This window comes from Lithobates pipiens, unplaced genomic scaffold (genome assembly GCF_037356315.1).
Source record: "Lithobates pipiens isolate NorthernLeopardFrog02 unplaced genomic scaffold, aLitPip1_a1.2 Scaffold_19, whole genome shotgun sequence".
Classification (NCBI taxonomy): Eukaryota; Metazoa; Chordata; class Amphibia; order Anura; family Ranidae; genus Lithobates; species Lithobates pipiens.
Genome location: NW_027507764.1, coordinates 102,645,949 through 102,667,893, shown reverse-complemented (window position 1 = coordinate 102,667,893; position 21,945 = coordinate 102,645,949). Strand labels below are relative to the sequence as shown.

Sequence of the window (21,945 nt, the reverse complement as noted above, 5' to 3'; positions counted from 1 at the left end):
TTGGCCAAGCCACAGAAGCAGGTATGTTACATCCTTAAAACTGGTGAAAAGTAACATGCCCCCAAAGGTGCACTTATCCTATAAATCGCTTGTTTTTGACACATTTTTCAGTATCTAGATATGTCAGGGTAATACCAAATCGCCATCTCTATTCAACCCCCCTCCCAAACCTAATCAGCCATTTCCCCGATTCTTTAAAACCTTGCAGAGCCAAGCTGTCAAAAAATATAAAATAAGCTGACAAATGTTTATCAACATTCCTCAGCACTGAGAGATAGAAAAGATTCAATGTATCTTTTAGGTCTTTGAGATCAAAGGGTTTTTTTTTTCTTAGTTTTTTTTTTTTTTATATTTATTTTAATAGCTTACAATGACATTATTAAACAGGGACCCCCTGCCATCTTCAAGCTGATTTAAAAATACACACACACACACACACACACACACACACACACACACACACACACACACACACACACACACACACACACACACACACACACACCCACACCCACACACCAACTATATCTATACATCTCTATCTCTATCATCTCTATCTCGCTTTTGATCATTGGTGGGGTCGGACAGCTAGATTTTTGGTGCTAAAACAGGGTACATAGAGGCAGTAAGAGGTCTCTAATGCATTTAGTATTGAACAGCACTTCAAATGTTATAACTGAGTAATCACTATTCAGCATGAAACTTTTACATCACAACAAAAAGGCAGGAGATTGTAAGAGCTTTTGGCTCATTCATTTTACATCTGTGTCAGTATCTGTTACCACCTGATGATGTTCTTGTTATAAACACATGGCATTGAGGGTTACCAACCTCCTGCATCATTTTTTGCTGACAGAACATGGAAAATTTGCTGACAACCTGGGAAAATGCTCCATGTTTGTCTATGGAACGATGGATGTCAACGTTGACATGTCCGCTCACATCAGACCTGGTCCGATCCGCCAAAAGCAGACTGATGGCCCTACGTCTGGATCCGTCGCTATCGGATCAGGTGAGATCTGATGAAAACGGACATGCTGTCCGTTTTCATCCAATCTCTCCATAGAATCCAGCGGTGCTCAACAAGCCCCTCCCCGCTCAGTGAGCAGAGAGGTACCTGTCATCCGCCGGCTCAGCGGAGATCAACGGAGAGATCTCCCGCTGAGTCGGCGGACAGAGGCGGACTCCGTGCAAGCAGATCCGCCTAGTCTGAATGAGGCCTTACAGTTGAAAAACGTTGTTATGCATGTCAAATAGAACAATGGGCATGACCAGATTGTGTCTAATAGTGGGAGTGGGCCAAAAAAAGATGATTAAACAGAACCGCTCCCTGACCACCTACCTCTAAATGAAAATAGCTGCTGCTTGAGTGAGTACACATTGCCATGGTCCTGATGCTTAGCTTCATAGCAGCATCGCCTGTCAAACTTGCCCATTGAGCTCAATGTGGCTGTGCAGCAGCCACAAGCCAAATGCTTGGCTTGCTGTAGTGACACAGTATTTCAATGCAAAATTTCCATTCAGCTAGAAAAAAAGAAAAACACATTCCGGAAGCAATAGTATCGCCGTCTGCACTAAGAGTGGGAGGGTCTTAAAGGGGCATAAAATACCAAGAGTGCAGGGTTTGGGTGTGAGCTGCGCTACAGAGGTGCAGGGTTTGGGTGTGAGCTGCGCTACAGAGGTGCAGGGTTTGGGTGTGAGCTGCGCTACAGAGGTGCAGGGTTTGGGTGTGAGCTGCGCTACAGAGGTGCAGGGTTTGGGTGCGAGCTGCGCTACAGAGGTGCAGGGTTTGGGTGCGAGCTGCGCTACAGAGGTGCAGGGTTTGGGTGCGAGCTGCGCTACAGAGGTGCAGGGTTTGGGTGCGAGCTGCGCTACAGAGGTGCAGGGTTTGGGTGCGAGCTGCGCTACAGAGGTGCAGGGTTTGGGTGCGAGCTGCGCTACAGAGGTGCAGGGTTTGGGTGCGAGCTGCGCTACAGAGGTGCAGGGTTTGGGTGTGAGCTGCACTACAGAGGTCCAGGGGTTTGGGTGTGAGCTGTGCTACACTACTCCCACCCCCAAATCCCCCTCCTTAACAGCACTTGATAGAGAAATGCTGCTGCAGAAGAGCAGGATAGGTTACCCAGGAGGAGAGTGTAGTGTAGCTGTAGGGCTGTGGGCACAGGCTTCAGGAGCTGTTGACACCAGACAAGCATCGGGTTCTAACTACCTATCTATGCAGAGAGGCGGCAGGCGGTGCATTGTTGAGATCACTTCACAGCTGGAACTAGAGGAGCAGGATCGGCAAATGTGGCTGCCTGCTCCTTCCTCTGCTGGCTCCAGCCTCCTATTTAGAAATAAACCCAACTGGCTACAAACTCTGCCTGAATCAGTGGCTGCTGGTGCTGCATTAAGCTGTCAAGAGACTTTTTCTTACACTTCCTTGGCCAACACAAACCTGCCTGAAAAAAGGACTGATATTTACAGACATGATATTTCTCAAACTGACATTTACTGTCAGCTGTAAAGATCACCTTTTTTTTTTTTTTTTTTTTCTTCAAGCGGTCAATAAATTTGCTGATGGTTGGTAACCCTGATAAAGGGGGTAGGTGCTAGCTTTTTTAATCTCAAAGTAGTGTGAATGATGATTGGTTAACTCTTCTTTTACAATGCAGATAAAACCTTTTGATGTTTTATTTCAAAATAATTTTACTACATCAAGGCAAAGTTGTTTTAATGTTATTGTCCAAGGACAAAGATTAATCACACGGATAACAATTTTAATTAAGCAGGAATGTATGCGAAGCCTAAGAACTGTTTCTTTGATTAAGGTTTTTTAATACAAAGGAATCTAAGAGGCTGCCTCAAATAGTTCTTTCATGTCTGGTTATGGTTTATGAAGGATGGACAGAAAAGATAGCATAGAAATTACAAAACGACAGGCATATTTTATTCATGTCCCCACTCACTGTCGTACACTGCCCCCGATCCATGTGTCCGCTACATGCAGTTGGATCAATGTAGTGCACACATGGATCGGGGGACAGTGTAGGACAGACATGGAGTTGGATCAATTAAGCGCTCCTTGGGGTTCTCAGTCCAGCACTTGTATATGAACCCTTGCTATGAGTAGTCCAGTGCCAATATGGTGGCTCTACCAATAGAAATGCAGCCAATTGTAAATATGTGCAATAAAAACTGCTTAGAACTATGACATTTACTTACATGCTGACAGTGAAGGATTTTAAACGTTTCTCCAGAATGCTAATTCCTGCTTTTGTTATATTGAAGTGCGACGTGAAATAGACACATTGAATGAACGCCTGGCAGTAGAAGGGCAGACGATCGATGGAGCTGAATTAAATAAAGGTCAAATGAAAACAAAAGGTAAATGGCTATTCAACAAAACCAATCTTGTTATGAAGCCTAAAACTGCAGTGTCGGTGTCCAGATGTTCTATTGTAGATTTTGGTGCCGTCTAGCTATAAAAGTGTATGCACGGAGAATGTCTGAGACTGGACTACAAAGGGTCTACTGGTTTATATGTATCTGTGGATGGAGGTTGAGCAAGTGGAGAAGCGCTAATATCTGCCCTTTAGGCTTGGTTCACGCCCCTGCGTGTGGCTTCAGGTGTGGGAATCGCAGCAAAATCGTGCATGTGTGTGTATATGTATGTATATGTGTATATATATATATATTGTGACATTGGGGTGTTTAGCTCAATTGGTAGATGCATTTTTTAGTTCACATCAGGCAGGCGTTTATGGTTAAGGGCCTGGTAGCCCACGTTTATTATAAGAAAACAAAATATTAGTCCATCCAGAAATCCCACGCAGGGGTCCAAGCTTACATTAAATACACAAAAAATCCAAATGAAAATGCTAGCCCACCTGGCTACTCTTCAGCAGTAGTGCTGCTATAGGTACTTGCTCCGTCCACCAAACTGCTTGGACGCACACAGTCTTAGGCTCCTTGGACGCACACAGCTTCAAGCCCTTTAACACACAGCTTTGGACTCCTTGGACGCACACAGCTTCAACCCTTCAATGCACACAGCTTTGGGCTCTTTGGACATGCACACAGCTTCAAGCTACTCCACTCCACCATCCCTCACACTCTACTCCCAACAGCCCCTTTGTTTTATGGCCTGTGTGCAGCTGGGCACACACCCTGCTCGTTATCACCAAGACCTGGACACAGGGTTGGAGATCCCTCTTTCCTCCAATTTCACAGGGACAGAGCCTCGCTCTGTCACATATCCCCCCCTTTGTTTCGATCCGGAGGGAGGAACACCAGCACCCATCATGATGGTTGGGACACCTCTGTGCTGGCTGTCAGCCACGTAGGCCCAACCTTTTTCCGGGTGTGCTTCCAGGAACATTCCCCCCCTTTGTTTCGACCCAGAGGGCGGAACCCCCAAGTTACTTTTGGCACCTCTGTGCCAGATACCATTTACAGAAGTACACTCCTGTCCAACCTCGCTTCTCCTAACGGGGAACTCTACCCAATGCCTCCTTTGGTGTCTCCCTCTAAGCCTTACTGTCACTCTGCTATGAGCTTTGATGCAACCTTCCCAACTTTTCTTCCGAGTGCATTTCCATAAGCACTTCCTCTCCTGAAATCTTAATGGGTTCCCGTTGGTCTTTCTACCAACCCTTCTGCCTCCACGCTTCAGGTTCCCAGGTTTCCCCAAAACTTTCTCAGCAGTACTGTTCTGAGACTGTAGGGGGCCTATTTCTATAGTGTTTAGAACGGAAACCCACCTCTTATTTCTGGTACCTGACTCAGCAGTCACTAATTGATTACCAGGTTTACCTGTACCTTTGGGCACAACATTATCATGTACCATTAACACATTATTTGGTTCATCATTGACAGACATATTCAAACCAACATTAGACCTCTCAATGTTGCACATGTCACCAATGCCTTTTTTTCAAAATTTGCTAGGGCAGAGTCTGCAGAGGGCACACATACCAGAGGGCCGCCATCACCCACAGGAACCTCACAGGACGCCACCTCCCCTGGGTTCACCCACTCTGCAGGCAGCTGTCCTACCACTTGACCCGTTCTGATGCCATCTGTATTTTTATCCACCGGAACAGGCCAGCTCTCGTCTGATCCACATACCATTTTTACCACGCTCCTTGCCCATTCCCCTGTCCCGGGGACCTTATTAGGTTTGTCACCTAAACCAAGCACTGGACTGGGGACCCCAGTCTCTTTAACCACCTTTGTTTGAGCCCTGGTCAGGATCTCTGCTGCTTTCAGGTCCACACATGGCCCTTCCACCAACTGACCAGCACCACACTGGACCATAGCAGCAGAAATGCTTCCCATCTGGCTGTTAGGAGGTGTAACCACAGACATTTTAGGCTTATTTTCAACTTCTCCAAAGTCTGTCTCAAATATTTCTTCTGCACGTAGTCCAGCAGCATAAGTAGCAGCAACTTTTAACAAAAGTAGCAAATTTAGGAATAAACCATTCCTGTCCCGTTTTTGGCTTTGCTCTGTACAGCCTGCCATACAGTGTTCCACCTAGTGGTACTCCGCAATACCAGACCATCAGACTGTGGAGGAGACACACTAGTATAGATTGGCTGTACATCCCAAAGTTCAAGCATCTCTTTTAATGCTTCGGTTATAAACCAGGCCCTTGACTCCAGACCTAAGTCCTTCCTGGGGATTTTCATGACACTGGGGATACAGAGAGACTCACTTGCTGAGACTTGAAAAGTTGCGACGGTTAACGGAACCTTCTCGCAGCTGGAGGTAAACACAGCATGGTGCTCCACCAGAGCGCTGCCAATTGCTGGACTCATACCCAACTTCTCAGGCTCAGCATCAGTGAACTGCTCCAGAACATTACCAGTGACGTCACGTTGACACTCCATGCCAACCTCAGTTTTGTGGGTCACGGACAATGTCTCTGCTGTGCCCTTATTTGGTTCATCCTGCTCACAAGGGTTAACCCCTGCAGCAGCCACCGCTCCCTCAGGTACAAGCTGTTCTGCAGCCCCTCCTGTTGGCCCAGCAGAAACCGTGTCCACCTTATTTTTGTGCATAAAAGCCTTATCTATATGGGAGATAAGATTTTCACCCCAACTATTCCAATCTATTGTATGTGAGCTCCCTTCTGCGGTACTCCTCAGCACCGATCCTTCTGCCCAAGGAGACACATAAGAACAGACTGGCTTAGTTGCAGACTCATAACACCAGTCATTGTAAATTATGTCAGACTGTGGTAGCACAGGTTGCAATACACCATATTCACCACCTTTCTCTGCTTGCATTTCATAAGCCTCACACACTTTTGCAATTTTCACAGGTTCTATTTGGATTTTAACCCTTGCATTCCCACTATATAGGGAAAAGTCATTCTCAAGTGCACATTCAGTGGCCCCACTAACTGGGGTCACTCTCACATCTTCATGGACAGTCTCGTAACCAGTCCTTTTATACATGAAATCAGCAGTTTCAGCCATCATTTCATTAAAGACAGTCTTACCCACCGCAGTAGTTGGTGTCACCATCTTCATTTGAGTACGTCGTCTTATGCACCAGTCCTCTGCTGCACTTTTACTGGCCAACTCCTCCTGGTGGCCATGGGATGAAACTACAGCAGGCATCTCCCACCGTTTACCACCCCCTGCAGGCACAACAGGAAACTTCTTGTTGCTAGGGGTGACTGCAAACATATTTTCACCGGAATCTGGGCCTACAGACAAAACTTTCTCAGCAACATTATCTCCAGCCGTATTCCACAACCTAGGGCAAGAAAACATGCCATGCCCCAGCTGGCCACATTCCAGGCATGGTACTGGACGATTTTTTTCCAAAGCGATTCTCTCCTGGTGATTCCCAGCTGGCCGGAATGCACAGGCCTCTTTGTGGGGACGCTGAACCAAACCTCTACTGCAGCTCCTTTCAGGCATAAATTTCACTCCGGTTGCCATGGGAGACCGCACTCTCCCAGCAGAACTTTGCTGGCTCTCTCCAACATGATAAATTGGCTCCTCCTTAAGCCACTTTCCACGATCCTTATTAGACATAGCCCATGGTACAGAGATAGCCCGACTGGCTTCTTCTGCGTTGCTATGGGCAACCACTCTCATCCTCAGCCTTTGATCAGCCTCGCTCCTTGCATATAGCATGGGCTTCTCTCTGCTGGATCCCGTCTCATGCTGTGACACATTCACATCTTTCACAATAGCTGTTTTAACTGCATCAGCTTTGCCAGGGGCAACAACAGCCCTCTTCCAGTTATGGACATCCAGTGGCTTTCCCCTTGCACTGAGGGTTGGCTTCCTTTCCTCTGTAGCTTGGTTCAGTGCTGCTAAATGCCGCTTGCACCAATCCACTGCAGATTCAAATGCTGGTGGACTCTCCATAACAGCAGTCACCTGTGCACTCATTGCACCAGTGTTGCTAGGGACAACCCCAGCCCTTTTTCTCCTTGATACACTCTGATCAGGTATGTATGGGGCTCGTTCGGGCGGTAACAACCCCTCCAACCACAGAGCTCTGTCTCTCATTTCAGCAAACCTGGCCTCTTTTAGGAGCTTTGACCGCCCCATACTTAGAGACTCCAGAACAACTTTAAACAGTCCAGGAAAATGAAAGTGTCTCTTTTAAAGCAAGTTGCTTTTCTCTTCATGCAAGCTTTCCTCACCTGCACATTGCACACACTGATTGTGCTGTCTCATGCACACAAACACAGTTCATAGCAATAAAAAAAAAAAAAATTTGACTTTTCATTCACAGGTACACCACCTGCAACACGCAATGCCTTTTGCCTGGCTGCACTTCCACACACAGCCAATAGTTCCTGACTTGAACTTACTGTAGGGCAAGGACCCGGATTCCACCGTCTTGTGCCCGCATTCTCCACCACTTGTGACATTGGGGTGTTTAGCTCAATTGGTAGATGCATTTTTTAGTTCACATCAGGCAGGCGTTTATGGTTAAGGGCCTGGTAGCCCACGTTTATTATAAGAAAACAAAATATTAGTCCATCCAGAAATCCCACGCAGGGGTCCAAGCTTACATTAAATACACAAAAAATCCAAATGAAAATGCTAGCCCACCTGGCTACTCTTCAGCAGTAGTGCTGCTATAGGTACTTGCTCCGTCCACCAAACTGCTTGGATGCACACAGTCTTAGGCTCCTTGGACGCACACAGCTTCAAGCCCTTTAACACACAGCTTTGGACTCCTTGGACGTACACAGCTTCAACCCTTCAACGCACACAGCTTTGGGCTCTTTGGACGCACACAGCTTCAACGCACACAGCTTTGGGCTCTTTGGACATGCACACAGCTTCAAGCTACTCCACTCCACCATCCCTCACACTCTACTCCCAACAGCCCCTTTGTTTTATGGCCTGTGTGCAGCTGGGCACACACCCTGCTCGTTATCACCAAGACCTGGACACAGGGTTGGAGATCCCTCTTTCCTCCAATTTCACAAGGGACAGAGCCTCGCTCTGTCACAATATATATATATTATGTATGTGTGTATGTATATATGTGTGTATATTATATTTGTTTCCTTTTAAAAAGTAATAAATACTTTTTTGGAATTGCTTCCTTCTGGGGGTTTCCTCTTAAGCTGGCCTTAAATGAATAGAAATGTAGCCTGGTTCAGCACGGACCTGCTGAATTTGATCCATCTACGGGTAAGGCTGGTTATACAGAAGTCTGTCTATCTCTCAATCAACTGCTGTAGAACCAACTTATACATTTCCTGTGTTGGGCTAAGGGCCAGTTCCCACCATAAAACAGCAGTCCAGATGTGTTCGAGATGCTTTTCTGCATGTGTGTTTTTGGCACAATTTTGATGAGTTCCAGTGCCTTTTTGATGCCGTCCAGTGCATTTTTGACCTGTGTCCAATTGCGGAGGTTACCCTTTGCTTCCTGTCCAATAGCCAAACAGGAAGTGAGAGGAAATACCTGTAAATTAAGGGAATCTCTTGGGGCTCTCCAGGTCACCAGAACTAGTGTCTCCATTGGAAGATTTCCCCTCTGTTACTTTTCTAGAGACAACCCAAAATTTAAACAGGACACAGGGAGTGATAAAAACTGACAGGTGTCCTAATTCCTCTCCACTCTATCCAAAAAGACAAGAAAAAATGTTTTGCCTTTAGACACCTTTCACACTGGAGGCGTTTTTTCAGCTGCTTTTTCAACAGACAAAAAGACTGTGTGAAATATCTAATGCTTACAAAGCATGCTGTGTTTTTATATTGTCCTAATTTCTCTTAAAATGTGCTTATTCCAAGTGCTGGCATAGCACATAGAGGATTCAGTAGAGGCAGTAGATGAAGATGCACATCAAGCTTTGAAAAGTTACTTTGAGAACAATGTCTATCCTGAGGCTTTACAGCTGAAGAATTCCTATTTTAGCATCTTGTGGAAATTCTTTGGTCTTATCTATTATGCATGTTTAAAGTTTATTTTTTATTTTTTTGTTTCCAGCTAGCCACAGTACCAGCCAATTGTCCCAAAAGCTGAAGACCACTTACAAAGCATCTACTAGCAAGGTAAACTTCATAAAGCTCATATTTTATAGCTTTTGTTTGATGAAAAGAGAGCATTTTGCTTTAATAAAAAAAAATGCACTTTCTTTTCCAGTCATAGTTTACCTGTTTGTGCACACAAGATCAGTGGGTTTCCGATCAAAGCAGGCTGATCACCTATGCCTATGCACATGGACTCTGCACCAAATCAAAGCTGCATACAAATCCATATGCTTAAATTGCAGTGTGTTGTAGCACCATAATTCCTTTTGTACACAAATGTTTCTTAAACTAACATTAAATTGTAAGTTCATCTGTACTAAAAAAGAAATAAATGTACATCTTTTTACAGGTAAAAAAAAATGTGCATTGATTTTTTTTCTTTTTTTTTTTCTAAATTCAAAGCCTACAGAGCATTGCACCTGTGATCTGCTAACGTGTGCAATGCTCTGTAGGCCTCTAATCTCGCGCTCCTGCAGACTGTCAGTGTAGCTGCCTGCTTGTACCTCATATTGACAGGCAGTTACAGAATGACAGGAAGAATCATTAAACCAGCTAGAACGCGCATCAACACCCTGGTAGTTCATTGAGAACTGCAAGCCATCAGCTTCAATGGCTGATGGCATTTTTAGTTCCCCCATTCACCGAACTCTGTGAATGAATGATATGGTCTTTTGGATGGAGGCCGGCCCTGCGATGTGTTTTTTTTTTCTTCTTCTTTTTTTATTGCGACAGTGGGTGCAGGGAGAAGATCCCCAGCCCACGGTCACAATGGGAGCTGCTGCATCTTCAACATCTTATGTGCTACACCCCGGTTGTAATACCTAACGTTTATAGAAGATGAACGTATCCTTTAAAACCCCTCTCAGCTCTGATCAAGGAGTGCTGAATCGTCACTTGTAGTCTAGTTAATTGGCCTTACACATGGCATCTCTGAACAGAAGTGCCTTTGGTCAATACTCTTAGAGCTTGTGTTGATGGCATCCGTTTGAGATTCTTCTGAGATTATTCAGTATTCTTGGAAAGATGCATTGGACCTTCATCTCACTTTCTCCAAGCAGATTTTTCCTTTCCCAAAGACTTATATGGGAATGCAAAACTCATTTGTAGCAAATAAATGTTTGCCAACATTCGCCCTTAATGCATTTGTGGTTGCACTTGATCTTATGTTCGTATCTTAAAGCAAAACTCAATAAAAAAATAAAATGACAAAATTCCCCCATGCAGTAGGGCTGTGCCTGCCCTGCACGGGTTAACTGCTCGTTTTGTCCAGGGGCTCTACTTGCCTTATCCTTTGCTCCTCCGGAAAACAGCACTTTCCCTATTCCTGCTGTCCTTGCGTCCAAAGCTGGTCTATGGTTGTGATGACGTCAGGAAAAAGTCCATTCACAAGACTGCTAGCATGCAGGGGGCGGGTGTGGCGGGGATCGGCCTTGCACATGATGGATTGGTGGATTGGGTAAGTATATCTCTGCAATCCCCTAGACAAAAATGAGTGGTTAACCTGTGCAGTACTGGCACCGCCCCACTGCATGACAAAATTACAAATTTTGCTCAGATTTCTTCTTTAACCACTTGCCTACCAGCCGCCACAGTTTTACTGTGGCAGAATGGCACAGCTGGGTAAAATGACGTTATGTGGCGGCGCACGCCTGCTGCAACGTCCCCGGAGCCGATGTGAGTGCCCAGTGGGAGGGATGACCGTTTGACTCCCACGATCGCTCCTGATAGACCGAGAATCCGGGATTTGTGTGTGTGTAAACATACAGATCCCGGTTCTCTGAGGGAAGAGACTGATCGTGTGTTCATACAAAGTATGAGCAGCAATTTATCTCCCCTAGACAGTCCCGTCTCCCCTTCAGTTAGAACACAGAGAGGGAACACAGTTAACCCCTTGATCGCCCCCTAGTGTTTAATCCCTTCCCTGCCAGTGACCTTTTTAAAGTAATCGGTGCATTTTTATCACACTAATCACTGTATAAATGACCATGGTCCCAAAAATGTGTCAAAAGTGTCCGATGTGTCCACCATAATGCTGCAGTAGCGATAAAAATCTCAGACTGCTGACATTACTAGTAAAAAATAAAATAAAAAATGCTATAAATCTAGCCCCTATTTTGTTGACGCTATAACTTTAACAAACCAATCAATATATGCTTATTGCAACTTTTATTACTAAAAATATGTAGAAGAATACATATCTGCCTAAACTGAGAAAAAAGTCACTTTAAAAAAAAAAAGGGGGATATTTATTATCAAAAAGTACAAAATGTGTTGTTTTTTTTTTAAAAATTGCCGCTTTTTTTTGTTTATTGCGCAAAAGGTGTTCAAATACCACCAAAAGGAAGCGCTATGTGGGGAAAAAAAGGACATCAATTTTGTTTGGGTGCAGCACCGCACGACCATGCACATGTCAGTTAAAGTGACAGTGCCGAATCGCAAAAAATCCGGTAATTCAGCAGGCACATTTTCTGGGGCTGAAGCGATTGTTTCCCCCTGCCCCCTATGCACATAAATAGGAAGCAACTTCAAGTGGGTTAATGCAGCTTAGGAGGTCACATGCACTTGTCAGTGAACTTTAAATGGTCTCAGAAGAGTCTCAAACTGATCTCAACTGACAAATGCATTTTCCAAACAGATCCATCGAGATCTATTTATATGGTACAAGAAAGATTTCTAGCTATGTTCTGCTATATACATACAGAACAGTGTTATTACACCTAGGTCAATATTGGGCATACCTCCCTTGTTCTAAGTGAACTTTGTTATTAGAAAATGTATATACATATTGTCACATGCAATTTTCCAAAGTGCTATTTTATTGCTTTTCTCCATAGGAAAGCTTATTGGTTAGTCCTTGACAATTACATTAATCACAGTTGTAAGAAAAGACATTCATAGAAATTGCTTTGAATAGTGACCGTATGTGAGGATAAAATTGGGAGAAGGGCTAATTGGTTCATCTGTGGCCTCTCTGAAGACTTGACCTCATTTTTCTCTGTGACATTTCATTAAAGTTCACCTGTCTTTATACTCCTATGTGGACAGTCATTTGTCAGCTAAACTGATGTGTCATACAATTAAGACCCCTTTCACACTGCGCCGCCCCGGCGTCAGCGGTAAAGCAGCGCTATTTTTAGCAATGTTTTAGCGGCTCTATTCGGTCGTTGGTGGGGGGGTTAAATCCGCACGCAAACCACCGTTGCAGGACTTTTTGTGACACCCTGCCAGCGCAGCGCCCCAGTGTGAAAGCACTCTGGCTTTCACACTGGGTTTGCAGCTGAGGCCTTTTTCATTATTTGACGAGAAATGATTCATTGATGTTATCACTCCTGGGGCTCATCTGCTGTTTTGGGAAATTCCCCTTAAAGTAACTCTAAATCTACTGGCAGCCACATTAAGACTAATCTATCTAGCCCTGTAAAGAAAATCTTGCTATACATACCTTTTCTGCAGCTGATTCGGTCCGGTTTCCAGTGGCGGATGCTGTGTGGAAAAGAGCTGACAACAGCTGGGAAGGGACGTCACCCTTAGTTACTATGGGGCTTCCATTGTCGGCTGCCTCGACTGCACATACCTACACAGAGGAGCCACCGCTGACAGCTCAGCAAGGGACCGGACCGGATTGGCTGCAGCAAAGTTATGTAAAGGGATTTTTGCTTTACAGAGTTTGATAGATTATTCTTAGAATGTGGCTGCGAGTAGGTTTAGAATTAGTTTTAGGCTGAACTACTTTAACAATGTATTTTACAGCTTCCAAAATGGTGCAAGATTCCAGGCATAGACAACCCTTTCTCAAGCACACTTAAGGACTTATGACTGGCAACTAGTTACTTTTTTATTGCTAAAAGGGAAGCCTGTCTTTGCCATATGACCACGACATGCGTCCTTTGGCCAAGTCAGGGAGTAGAATACAGCAGATCCTGGTGCCATAAGAGTCATGCAAGGATTGGCATATGTCTGCCTGTCCATTGATCTTGGCTAGACGTCTGCCTGTTCGATGTTAACTTTGAGCCATTGCAGCCAAGCGTAATTATCCCTTAATTTATTTGACTTTAGCTGTTTGAACTCTGGTTCTATGGCTAGTAGTAGGTAATCACATTTAACTGGATTTATTAAATGTGGTGATCTATGACTACTTATACCAGGGATGCCCAACCTTTCGAAGAGCGAGGGCCACTTAAGTGACTTGGTAACCAGTCGCGGGCCATAATGAGCGAAGCGGGTGGATGACAGGTCTGTGTCCACTCTGCATATAGAGAGCAGACATGGATACAACCCACTCTACTCTATGGGTCCTTTGAGGTAGGTGGTGCACCTGCGAATCAGTTTGAAATCAGCCCAGTACCCACTGCAGAACAGATATGGCCTTATTTGGTATCACTCTGCCTGTGACAGGAGTCAGCGCTATACAGGAAGCATTGCTTTATGCGGCTCTGCACCACAGCCGCTTACTTTCTCCACCGCTGGTTTCATTCACAACACTGAGTCTCTAAGATGACTGATCGGTGATCCAGGCCTGCCAACCAGCCATTCCAGAGCAGGAGGTCGTGGGCCACATCGGAGGGCTCCGCGGGCCACATGTGGCCCCAGGGCCACTGGTTGGGCACCCCTGACTTCAACCACGATCCAGATAAATGTAAACCTTCATAAACATGTTGGTTCTTTGGGTCTCTGCAGTCTGAAACACTTTTTAGAAAACTTCTGTCTGATGCCACAGTCATAATTTTAGTTCTTAAAATGAACCTGTAACTACTATAGCAAATAAGCTCCAGCCGGTAAAAGAGGCTATATACTTACCTTTCCGGTGCCCTTGAGTTCGAAACACATTGTTTATGGTCGAGTGTAGGAGATATTCAACACTTCCAGATGTGTTGAATGCAAGCTCCCCACTGCACCCAGTGATTTCACTTGCTGGTTCTTAAATCCTGGAGTTATGTATAAGCCAGCGGGAGAACCCACAAATCTGATATTTGCCACACCTGAAAGTGTTGCATGTCTGCAGCAGCTGGGGATCCCCAACATAACAGTTTCAACACAAAGGCTGCTATAAAAGGTAATTGTATAGAATCTTGTTTTATTGGGTTATTTTACTTTTGATCCTGTATTGACAGGGTCTATTTAAGAAATGTATAGGTTGAAATAAGGCCTAATTTTATAAGGGGGGGGGGGGAGGCCCCCCTTTATACAAACAATTATAAAACAATATGAAAAAGATATATACACTTGCTTTCTTTTATTAAATGTATCTTGGGAAGTAATATTTTGCTGGCCATCATTTGTAAAACTCTGGACTGGTACATTGTATCATTTATAAATGAATTTTGGCGGGTCAAGCAAACCACACATAGAGAACTATGTCTACGTGTGTGTGGACATGTGTGACCTCAGATTGCCATTGTGTCATGCATTTAAAAATGTGTGACTGTCACTGAGAATGTAAACCAACTTTGTGTATAAGCACGGGGCCCCCCCCAAGGTTTAAATCTGGGTTTAAATGTAGATATACATTTCAGATTCAAATCATGTATGGACAGGCTGATCAATCAACTTGGGTACAACCAGCATGCCAGGTTTTGCCTGTGATTATCGCTAGCAGTTGCTATAGCCACTTGCAATTATCGCTGTCTTTTCCTGCCGATGGGAGAAGATAATGGCCCAATAGGAGGGATTCCTTTTATCAACACTGTCTGTGTGGATGGGGGAATCAAGCAAATTTCTTTCCTGCAACCAAATAAATTTGCTCTGTGTATGGCCGGCCTTAAGAAAACTAGACTAAAAGAGACTGATATCTGAATCTGAACCCTGTACCTATCAATTCCACTTTTCGCCCTTTTCTATTTTTTTTTTTTTTTTTGAGGCCCTATTCACAGCACAATTTTTACGCATTCTATGTACTGATCATTATACAGGAACTTATGTTCCTGATCAGTACATTTTTATGGCAGTGTTACGACCTTGAGGCCATATAGCGAATATTAAAGAAAATACAAGCTTTTACCTGAATACATTTTCATGTCCTCAAGATGTCACAGGTAACCCAATTTATCTCACTTTGAATCGTAGTAGTGTCTTAGTGGACTGAGACTGCATTTACATTGACCGTTTATTTATCTTTCACTTCATTTATGAGCTTAATAAAGATTATCATAGGACGTTTTTAGGAAAAACAGAATTTCCACAATTTTCTTGTGAATTCTCTATGTAATGTAATGGTGAAGATACAGCCTCAGAGCTCCTGAGACCATCGGTTCCTATTCTAGATCTGTTAAGCAGCACTGCTTAACCACTTAAGTCCCGGACCATTTGGCTGGCCAAAGACCAGAGCACTTTTCACGAACCAGCACTGTGTCGCTTTAACTGACAATTGTGCAGTCGTGCGACGTGATTCCCTAACAAAATTGACGTCCTTTTTTCCCCACAAATAAAGCTTTCTTTTGGTGGTATTTGATCACCTCCTAGGTTTTTTATTTTTATTTTTTATATATTTTTTTGCGCTATAAACAAAAAAAGACACAATTTTGAAGAAAAAAAACTATATTTTTTACTTTTTGCTATAATAAATATCCCCCAAAAAAATCTAAAAACATTTTTTGTTTCCTTAGTTTAGGTTGATACGAATTCTAATATTTTTGGTAAAAAAAAACGCAATAAGCGCTTATTGATTAGTTTGCACAAAAGTTATAGTGTCTACAAAATAGGGGATAGTTTTATGGCATTTTTGTTAATTTATTTTTGCTAGTAATGGCGGTGATCAGTGATTTTTTTTATCAACTGCAACATGGCGGACAGATAGGACACTTTTGCCTCTATTTTGGGACCATTCACATTTATACAGCGATTAGTGCGATTTAAAAATGCATTGATTGCTGTGTAAATGTGACTGGCAGTGAAGGAGTTAACCAGGAGGGGGCATTGCAGGGGTTAAGTGTGTCCTAGGGAGTGATTCTAACTGTAGGGGGGAGGGGCTACGTGTGTCACGACACTGATCACCGCTCCCAATCACAGGGAGCTGTGATCGGTTTCCTGTCACTAGGCAAAATTGGGAAATGCTTGTTTACATCAGCATTTCCCCATTCTTCCTCTCCGTGAGACGATTGGGGGTATCCCCATGGACACTGAGTCTGTGAGACCCACGATCACACTCCTGGATCTCGCGGCAGGGTCGCAAGCACGCCATCGCACGGTGGTAAATTTATGTCCGTGCCATTCTGCCAACGTAAATGTTCGTGCGGCAGTCGGCAAGCGGTTAAAGTGGAGTTGCAGCCATTTCTGTGTTTTATTAAGTCACTAGCTACAAAAAGTGTAGCTACTAACTGTTAATAAACACACATTCACCTGTCCCATGATCCAGCGATGTGGCCCTCCTGCCTCTCAAAGGCACAGTCATCACTAGTGTGGGCACCCAGCTTTAACAGCTTGTGGCTTCACAGCCGGGTGCATGCTGTTCATGCGCGACCTGAATGGCCAGGCAATCTTCTGGGACCTGTGAGATGTCCCAGAAGATGGGAGGGGGAGAGGAGAGCTTCCTCTTAAATCTCCACTGATGCCTCATGGAAGCTCCACCAAAGCCTCACGGAAGCACCAAGCAAAAGCAAGGCTTAAGCAGGACTGTAAGCTAACCATTTTATTTAGTGACAGGAGCTTTGACTGGTGTTGAGAGAGTTTTAACAAAGCCTGTCCGAAGCCATGTTTTGAAGCAAGTGTAAACTAGCCGTTATGATGAACACCCAAATACAGGATTACTGTTGCCTGCAGTCTGTTTCTTACAGGAAAGTGAAGGTGAAGCACAATTTTGTATATGTACAACACAGAGGGCTGTGTTTTAAATGATTTACGTCACAAAAGTATTGGACAATGAATTGCATTTAAATGATCAGTCTTCATTCTGTAGAGCATGGTTATATATAATATGAAAGGTTTCTACTTTTGCTTGTAAAGGGAGCTTTGTGGGGTGGGGTCTTGTCCCTTTTTTGTTTAAAAAAAATAAAAATAAAAATAAGTTACGAAATTATGATATATATTTTTTTTCTAGGCATGTTTTCAGATGTCATATCAGTCAATATCATTTCCTTGGATGCATAGCTACAAGATGTACAAAGAGATTGTATAGTTATCTGCATGGGCATAACTCCATTCTGTTTCTTGTTCAAGACATACCTTCCTTTTAAGATTTATTCTTGGGGGTCTCTGCTTTTAAAGGTCAAATATGGAAATGCTAAATATTTGTTCTCTTGGTCTTGCTGTAGCGCTTACATTATTTCACAGACAAGGCACATCGATCTCGCATCTCCAGAGGGCGGAGCTGGGAATTATGGGGTGGAGACTCCTGGGTAACTTCTGTGTGCCAGTGTGCATGTGTGGGTGTTGACCTGAATGAGCATTCTCAGAGCCATTCATTTTTTATTTTTTTTTACCCTGTCCCTTAAATGTTGCTAAATTCCTGCTTGGTAGAACCTAATTCCAACTAAATTGCTCAGTACCTGTGTTACCTGAGATTGCTTTTTTTTAGAGATATCATATCTATCAACTGACCCTTTCTACCAGCAATTTGTCCAGTCCTATGACTGTGCCCAGTGTGCAATATGTTCATCTCAATTTGCGGGAAGGTAATTGACATGTTGAGAATTAACCAATAACAGCATATGTCTGTGTGTTTTATATCTGTTCTAGACTACGTTTTGGTGCTCTATCAAGGAGCTATCTTAAGCTAGTTACATAGGATATCACAATTGTATATTCACAATTGGCATTCTTTCTCGGTGGCCTAGGATTGAGGAGAACTGGCAGCCATTGAAAAGCTATTTATTGGTCTTTTCTGCTTGTCAACTGTTAGCTGTCCTATGGTGGAAATTATCAGTGGATGTCAACAGCAGCAGACTTCTAGACATGAGCTGGGAGTACTCCTTTGGATAGAAAAAACACGCTTCCCATTTGAACGAATGTTAATCATTTTTTCAATGTTCTGTTAAAGTAAGCACAGATGAGTAGGTCTTAGGATGCGTTTTACATTACGCTCTTCCATGTTCTACTGTTAAATTTCCTGATTTTCCCGTAGCTCTTGCCACTGCCTTTCAGTCTATACTTTCTTCTCTCTCCATTGGTTTTATAGACCTCTTTGCTGATATGCATAACACCTAGGGAGGCACTAATTGCCTGCTGCTCGGTCAGAACTTTAAAACAGAAGATGGGAGAGCACAGGAAGACGGTGCTTATGATTTGTATTATTTGGTGTCCTATAATACAGAATGCCTGTCAAGCCAAACCTAATTAATTCACTTATCTTCCACCAACCATGGATGTTTATACAATAGTTAATTGTAAAATGTATCACCATCATTTTCAGGCTTCCTGAGTAATAGCTTCTTGGCTCTTTGTTTTAGCAAGGATTATACTAGGTCTAATGGAAAAAGGAGGCTAAAATCTGGATGAGTTCCAACTAATAAACATTTCAAACCTTCCAGTTGAGTTGCAGTATGTTTGTTTTTTTCATTTCAATTTTTTTGTTCTGTGAACTCTTTTCTATCATTGTAGAAAACAGCAGTATAAAATCATTTCGCCAGATTATATGTAGCTTCAGGTGTCACGGATCAAGTGCTTTTCTTTCAAAACCTTTACTAAGAAAATGCCAGTATTTTAATCTCACTATGCAGAAAGTTTATAATTAATTTTAGGTGGGCACAGGTGAGTTGGTTAATCCATCAGTTTAATATTTATTTTCCATAGACTCCGGTATTGATTATATATACTAGTAGTAAATGAAGGGATCAGTTTGCTAATGCTTGTATCCTGCAGCTGGATCTCCCTGGCCTTTTTTGGAGGGTGGTGCCTTTGTTTTTTTATTGGTTTAGTATTACTATTTGTATTATTACTCCTATCAGCATGTTCCTTGTGAACAAATTTACATATGGCATACCTCAAGGCTCAAAGCTACTAGCCAGGCCTCAAGGGTTACTCTCCACCAGTTGCCCCACCCAACCCCTACCCTGCCCGCCCCTAATTCCCTCCGTAAACACGTCCTCATAAGTATCTCATGAAATGACACTTGTTTTATGCAGAATTAAGTTCTAAAAATAAATATTAACAACTTTATCGGTGCCCAACAATGCTGCTTCAACTGTGTCCACCAACGTGGTCCTCCCTGTGTCCACCAACGAGCTCCTCCCAGGGTCCACCATGCAGGAGAAGAGAGGAGAGAAAGATTGGCGGCTGGATGATCAGAGCGCTGAGGGACAACACTGGAACAGCTCTCATTTCAATAGCAGTGTGTTCTCTGAGTCACAGCCCCGCCCCCTGTCAGGGAACTTTGATACTCATCACAGATGATCTTTCAAAGTCCGGGGCGGGGGGTAGGCTGGGTTTGTGTGTGATAGCGAGTGTGGGGGAACACTCTGCTATTGAAATGAAAGCTGCTAGTGATCTTCCTCGCACTCTGATGATTCGATCACCTGCTCTCCTCTCTTCCCCTCTGAGCACTGCGAGAAGGATTCCCATTCAACCTTCCTGCCTTTTAAGGGCCGGCATGCCTGTTTTGACCCTTCCTCTCCTGATCTATATGCTGCTGTATAAGGATTTGCAAAATTCTGCTTACATATCATGTTCAAGTACTTGCACTAGTTGCATTTAAAAAAATAAAAATAAATTCTTCCTATAATTCAGATTTAAAGTAACCCTATCAGCACAGGCCCACTTTTATAAAACCATATACTTGCTAAAACAACAAGGGAATCTGCTTACCTTTATGGTGGCCCTTGTGCTCAAATGCCACCACTGCATTGCTCCCCTGCCCTTATTGCCTGTCAGAGAATTAGTAGACCAGACTGTGTGGCCTGCACAGAATAAACCAAAAATGCAAGTAAGTAAATGAATGATATGGTGATTATTAAAATAGGTGACAGGTAAGTGAATACAAACGGTGCACAACCAACCACAAGACCCACAAACGACAAATGGTATATATAATAAATGGGAATACCGGAATCGTAAACAAAATCCAGGACGGGGTCATACACAGGGAGATCAGCAGATGGGCAAGATCGGGAAACCAACAGGACAGGGAGAGGATGGATTGATAGGCAGCAGGGATCCAAGGTAATCGGGTAACGGGAGGGACAGGTCCAGGGTGGGCTCGGGATAGGGATTGGATGAGATCGGGTCACGTCAGATGTAGGTTCAAGGTCAGGATTACAGGCAGCGAGGTCAGGGAGAAGGGAGAGAGATACCAAGGTAAGCATGTGAGGGCTTGCCGGGTATTTTAGACTGCCAGTAATTATCCTCACGTAACACCTGAGCACAGGAAGTCTTGTTTGCTTCATACTGCCAGGATCCATCCGCTGGTGGATGCCAGTAGTGCGGCCCAACAATGACATAATGCCAACAGGGAAAGGCTCTCCTGATGTTCCAAACTGCCAGGAAACACCTGCTGGTGGACCTCAGTACTGCACGCCAAATGATAGATCTTACCAGCGGATGGACCCTTTCCTGACATTGCGGTTGGAATGGGTCAAATTCCTGTTGCCCCCTCTGCTCACTGTAGTTCCTCCTGTTGGCTCACATGTCCTGTAGTGATGAGGGGGCAAGAGGCATTGTGTGCAGCAGGGAGCAGGAATTCCACACACACAGAATTGTGGAATATGTACAGCTGCCAGGGAGCAGTGAAAGGTAAGCTTATTTTTTTTCTTTTAAGTGTGCTATTGTAGTGCAGTGCCCCCTAGATTTCTCCATCTTCTGCTTCCTGGTTCACTGTCTGTCCCAATTATGATGCTGATATTGCAGTCTTGTGTATGCACAGGCAGAAACCTAATTGGTAGCGGCAGACAAGATAAGTACTTGCTGGAGAAAGTGACAAACTTATTCATCCCTGAATTAAGTTTTGAACTCTTGCAGAGGAAGAAGACTAGTAAAATAATCGTAGAATAGAAAGAAGCAGTTGAGGTTGTTGAAAAAAGGCTTGATAAGTACTGTAAGTTTTAAGATACCACTGCTCCATGTGTCACAGATCCAGTTTAGGCCTACAGTTCCGCTCTAGGGGAACCAGACACTCAAACAGGGGAAAAGAAGACAAGTCTCAGATGTGCTTAAAGCGGAGGTCCACCCTAAAGTGGACCTTTCGCTCATTGGAATCCTCCCCCCCCCCTCCGGCGCCACAATTGGCACCTTTCAGGGGGGAGGGGGGTGCAGGTACCTGTACAGTACAGGTATCTGCACCCACTTCCGGGATAGCTCTCTGCGGAAAGGGGCATAGATCTACGCCCCTTTCCGAAAGTCCCCCGCTGCCTGCTGGGAAACGCACAGATCCCAGAGGCAGCGGGTCCATCCTTATTGCGCAGCGCGACTCGCGCATGCGCAGTAGGGAACTGGGAAATGAAGCCGAAAGGCTCCACTTCCTAATTCCCATACCCAAGATGGTGGCAGCAGCACCCGAGAGACGATCGAGAGATCGGCTTCAGGT

The 21,945-nt window shown here is 44.1% G+C and overlaps 1 protein-coding gene across 3 annotated transcripts in view; it reads left to right on the top strand.

Annotated features, from left to right (window-relative positions):
* Window positions 1–21,945, top strand: part of WDR37 (WD repeat domain 37) — a 284,920-nt gene that overhangs the window by 144,392 nt on the left and 118,583 nt on the right. For 2 of the 3 annotated variants that reach the window (XM_077491119.1, XM_077491118.1), the window contains exons 5-7: window positions 3,268–3,363; window positions 9,454–9,518; window positions 17,744–17,827. In XM_077491119.1, coding sequence (XP_077347245.1) covers window positions 3,268–3,363; window positions 9,454–9,518; window positions 17,744–17,827 — 245 coding nt within the window. The remainder of the gene's footprint in view (window positions 1–3,267; window positions 3,364–9,453; window positions 9,519–17,743; window positions 17,828–21,945) is intronic. The other variant, XM_077491120.1, reaches the window with a different exon arrangement.